Below are 5,635 nucleotides of genomic sequence, written 5' to 3' on the forward strand. Positions count from 1 at the left end.
GAACTTTTAAATTCCTCCTATTTTGATCACTCTGAATTATTTTATTATTATTTTTGTTTGATGTAACATTTTTAATTATCCAGAAGGTGGTCGTACACCATCGCCGACTACTATCGATCATCTTAGATGGTGACCATTCGGTTACAAATTTCATGGGTCGTTTCGTCTCGACATCCTAAGTCTGAATCCACCATCCATTTTGTTAGAACTTGTTCTAAAGTCTATGAATTGGAAATCAAAAGTGAGGAAAACCAAAATATTTCAGTCAAGATTCATGAGTTTTTTGGACATTTTCTGGTGACACAACCACCAAATTTAGACTCAAGGGGTCGAGTCGAACCAACACATAAAATTTAGGATCGAATGATCACCATAATGATAAGCAACGACATGAATTTTTTCAAAATCGAGGATCGAAATCGAACATGCCATAAAACATAAAGAACAACTGTACCCTAATCATTTTATATTAAATAATAGATAACATAGCAGTTCACCATTCATAACAAAGTAGTAACTCATAATAAGCAAGATAATAAGGCTTGATAAATATTTATACCTTTTAGGCCTCTGGTGGGTGTTAAAATTACATTTTAAGCCTTTATTTAATGTTTACTTCGTTTTCTTTTTATTGGTTTTTAATTATTTTAAATTTTATTTATTTATGCCATCCTCAAATATGTCAAATAAATTATATTCAACCTTTTCATTTAGTTATTTTCTAAATCTTTTTATTTTAAAATGTTTAATTAATTAATTTTATGTAATAAAGAGACTTATAAATTATATAATTACCTAATTAATTAAAATACTTGAATAAATTTATAAAAATAAGACATTGACCTTTTAAATATTATTAAAAATATTTTAGAAAATAAAAATCTATTTCTTTAGGTTATTGTCCTCGATGATCAGTTTCGTTTACATTTCAATGCCATTGTCATCTTTAAGTCTAAACATATAATCCCTGATTTTTTGGTATACCGTATACCACCGGTACATTATGTATTAATAGATTAATTCGAATCGACTTTTTTATAGGCTTAATACGAGAACGACTCTCTAAACCCAATAATTAATCTCACCGCGACTGTTATTTTTATCTCATCGGAATTAATTTCACCGTTGGGATTTATTTCGCCAGAATCAATCTCACCAGAATCAATCTCACCGTCCATCCGAACGGACCCTAAATCCGAAAAACTATATCATTAACAAGTGTACTTTTAAGGGGCAAGCTTCAAAACTAAAACTATTGCATTTCTCATGCATGCAATCTTAAAGAAAGAATGAAGTACACGTAACAAAAAAAACATGAAATGTACCTTCAATGTTACATTCAAGTGCAATGGCATCGTAGAGGGGTCGATGTATTCGCAGGTTTTCGTTTCTCACGAATAATGGCTTCCTTAATAGCAGGCAATTTTTGATGAACCTTTCTCCAAATATGATTTACGGCACCATCCGGAGGGATTGGCCCAATACCGCCTGGATGACCGTAATCATACACAAAAACAGGCTGAGCCTTAGCCATGGCTCGACGGTGTTCGTTCCTATGTTTTTCGGAGATGCTTCTAAGATGAGAAACGAGCCAATTTGGTTTCAAAGCATCACTCACGGCTACAAAAACTGAAAATGTCGAGTAATCCAGCATCCCTTCAAAGGGAAGCTCGATATTGTCGCTGACAATCACTGGTATACAAAGGCTTTGAATGGCATCGAAGAGTCGGCATGAAGTGGGAGTATCACCAGCTGGGTGCAAGCAGAACTCGGAAGACCTCATCCCCTTAATTGACTGCTCTCTACCGGTGGCATTAGGGAACCCTTCTTCCATAATGACTCCTGGTTCATTAACCAACAAGTCCCATAATTTTTCTCGAACTAGGCCACCCTGCAAATTTTGATAACATTTAACTCAGCAAAGGACGTTCAAAGTTTTGAACCGTATCCATTCAAGGAGTGTAGCTAGATTCAGTGTTAGGTTGTTAGATGCTAACCTGGTGCCTATGTTTAGCTCCCTTAAAATAAAGGAGGGTGTGTCGTTTCTGGTTTTCCGATAGCCGCAACCGAGGAAGCAGATGGGTATATGGGACAATCACATCTTTAAGCAATGAAACTTGGGTGTGACGTATCATGACTGATGAGGTACCATCGGATGATTTCGTATCAAGCCTATACCACCCACCAAAATCCACAACCAGTAGAACCGCTGGGGCTATCTCCTCTCTGAAATGCCACATTGCAACAGGGTCTGTCAAAGAATACTTCAAGGTTTAACATAACCCAACTCTTTTTCCGTTCATTTCTTTTGCACTGATGGTAAAGATATCGATGTAATGTCGAGAAGGAACCAAATCAAAATGAAAAGTTCGAACGAAATATTGTGCAAATTTCAGCCAATAATATTCCTAAACCTATTTTTTCAGAATCTAAAGCTAGCTAGATAAATTTGACAATCCCATCCTCGCACAATAGAAGCTGAACAAAACAACTGTTTATCTCGTCTGGCCATGAAGCTCATTGCCATCTCTCGTTTCTACCAACCAATTTCGTGAAGGGCTTAGTTTTAGACACTCTCATTTTGTCCGAAAGACTAGTTTCTATGTCATTACAAGACTTAATTACCAAATAGCAGAAATAAAAGATCCACCACCACATTACCCTCGACCTCACTATCAAACCTTCATCAACAAGCTTCCCCTACAATAATAGCAGTCTTCTATCGAACACGGCATTGTTCCGGATGCCAATGTCGTTGATTCTCTATGCAAATTGCACAGCGGCTGTTGCAATCATTTTCCATACAGCATGCAAACTTAAATTTACCATTTACTTCTTTACACTAAAAGATACTATTGAGCACTCTCTAACACAATTTCAGCAACTAGAATGATACAAAGAACGAGTAATGAGCAACAATGTAACAGTCTAAATGTACAAAAGGGTAAGCATTAAGCAAATGAATTTAAATTATATAAAATAATTAAAAATGATTATCAGATTACCAGTGAGAACAAAGACATGATCACGGCCTCCAAATCGTTTCCAAGCATCAGTGTTCTTCAAAAAATCCATCACTTGCTTTTGCCTCGAGTAATCCCCATTCCCAGATTTCTTCCTAAAAGCACCGCTTCCGGATCCCAGTTCCATTTCAGCACTCAGTGTAGCAAAGAAGGGAACAAAAACAACGTCAGCCTCGTTAGCATCGAAGACCCTTTTGGCAAAAGAAGCGGTCCTCATTTCTTGAGGGGTTTCCAAGTCACCCATGATCCAGTACTCCGCACTGTATTGCTTGATCAATGGATTCTCGGGGTAAGGAGGGTATTTGGCGGGTTTTGAGATGTGGGTGGTCGAGATCTGGTGGTCTGGGTCGGTGGGGATTCGAGAATCGGGGTGATTGGAATCCCAGTATTGTTGGAGTAAGCCATAGTTGAGGGATCTGGGAAGGTCGGGTACGTAGACTTTAATGGAGTTTTGGAAGGAAAGGAAGTGATTTTGGGGAAAGGAATTTGTGGGTTTTGTAGCAGGAGAGCTGAAGAAGAAAAAGATGACGGTGAAGAAAGAAAGGGAAAGGAGGAGACTGAAGGTGAGAAACAGGGATTTTGCTGCTGCTGCTGTTGTACTACTTTTGATTGCCATTTTTTTTTTTTTGCTTTGATCTTTAGTTTCCTTCTACAACTCCTGCGTTTTTTTTCCATGTTCGATATGGAGATTTGGCAGGGACTATATGAATTTATTTGGGTAAAGTACACAAATGGTCCTCCACTATAGGACGTTATTCTCCAAGTATTAAAAGTTACAAAATGATATATTGATTATAGGACATTACTTTATTAAATCATCGACTATTAAAAGTTACAAAATAATCACCTAACTATTCATATGTTCCAAATTCATCATTTTCCGTTAAAAAATTAACAATAATCTGAGTTGAGAGTTAACATGCTGATTGTGATAAAATTTGATCTCAGAATCTTAAGCGACTATCATATAACAGTCAGCATGTTAACGTCCAGCTCAGACAACCGATAAAATTTTAACGAAATATGACAAATTTAGAACATATAATTAGTCAGGTGACCATTTTGTAACTTTTAATAGTCGAGGGACTCAATAAAACAACACATTACAGTCAAAAGACCATTTTGTATTTTTTACTAGTCAGAAGACCTAACAAAGAAACATCCTATAATCGTGGGACCATTTATGTAATTTACCCAATTTATCTTTCATCTTAAATTTAAAAATTTAATTTTAAATATAAGATAAATATAAAATAATATTTATTCAAAGACTTTTAATCGTTTAACAATAAACCCTCATATCTTACATAACTAAAATCTAAAAAATTAACAACAAATCATTTGATCGTTATCTTACTTTACTCATAAATCTTAAATTTTCAATCAAAAATATTAGAATTTTAAATTTAAATATTAAATTTTTATAAAATTCAACTTGTAAATCATAAATCTTAAATAAAATTTGAAACTCTAAAATTTATATGTTCCATCTATTAAATAATTTTCGTGGAGTCTTTAACGGAATACTTTTGCCGGAAAAATTGTATACACAATAAAATGTAATTTCTCTAATTTAGTTGTTTAATGGTTTAAGTATAATAAAGGCCTAATAAAAAAATAATGGTGTTTGTAGTGTGTATATTGTCAGCAGATTAAGAAAATTCGACTACTAATTTATAATGATAATTATAATTTAAAGATGAAATTAGAATATTTAAAAGTTTAAAGACTAATTTAAAATGAGAATCATACTTTAAAAACATTGTGATACAATTAATTCTTAATATTGATGTATAATATTTCAAATATATATTAAATAATACAAATTGTAAATTTTGAAAGAAAATAAAAATATAAAAGAATTGAATGATTGGTTTGTTGAACAATGATAGTGAAGCATTGGTTGGGTAAATATAGTGGGTGAGTAATGAATGGTAAAAATGAATTGTATGGGCAAATCAGAGCAAAGGCTCTTAATGTTATTTCAGTAATTTACCAACTGTTGGGAAACAGTAAATTCAATCATCTCTCTGTGACACATCAAAGCAGGTTAGTGATTGGAAAAAAAATAGGGTAAAATAAAATTTATCAACTGTTGGCCACCAGTAAATTCAATCACTTCTCTGTGACGATAAAAGCAGGTTATTTTTTTAATTAAATTTAAACTAGATGCTCCTCATCAATTCCACAACACATATGTAACTTAAATTTATCTCTTTGAAGATAACTTTAATTTACTATCTTTTTAATTTAATCTTTTAATTTTTAATTTTTATTCAATTTGATCCTCTGATTATAACTTTTTTTTATTAATTATTATACTCATGTCAATAATTTGTTCCCAAAATCTTTAAAAATAATAGTATAAATATATTATATAATTTTAGAAGATTTTAATTTATTAAACAACATTATAAATTTACTTACACATGTAAAAAAGAATATATATATATATATATATATATATGAAGAGTCGTTTAAATTAAAATCAATTAATATCACAACAATATAAATAATTATATTTAAATTGAACAAAAGTCCAATAAACATATTAGATTGACTAAAATTTTATAATCTCAACTTAACTCAGATTTGTCTTGCACGCCTTGAAT

The 5,635-nt window shown here is 32.5% G+C and overlaps 1 protein-coding gene across 1 annotated transcript; it reads right to left on the bottom strand.

The window, feature by feature from the left end:
- Positions 1–1,239: 1,239 nt before the first annotated feature.
- LOC120218516 (probable arabinosyltransferase ARAD1) lies at positions 1,240–3,654 on the bottom strand. Its single transcript, XM_039215431.1, has 3 exons — positions 3,006–3,654; positions 1,998–2,251; positions 1,240–1,891 (listed from the first exon to the last, which is right to left on the bottom strand). Exons 1-3 carry the CDS (start codon positions 3,637–3,639, stop codon positions 1,340–1,342), a joined length of 1,440 nt encoding a protein of 479 aa, XP_039071362.1. The 5' UTR covers positions 3,640–3,654; the 3' UTR covers positions 1,240–1,339.
- Positions 3,655–5,635: the final 1,981 nt, after the last annotated feature.

The sequence above is a fragment of the Hibiscus syriacus genome, unplaced genomic scaffold (genome assembly GCF_006381635.1).
Source record: "Hibiscus syriacus cultivar Baekdansim isolate YM2019G1 unplaced genomic scaffold, ASM638163v2 tig00110198_pilon, whole genome shotgun sequence".
NCBI lineage: Eukaryota > Viridiplantae > Streptophyta > Magnoliopsida > Malvales > Malvaceae > Hibiscus > Hibiscus syriacus.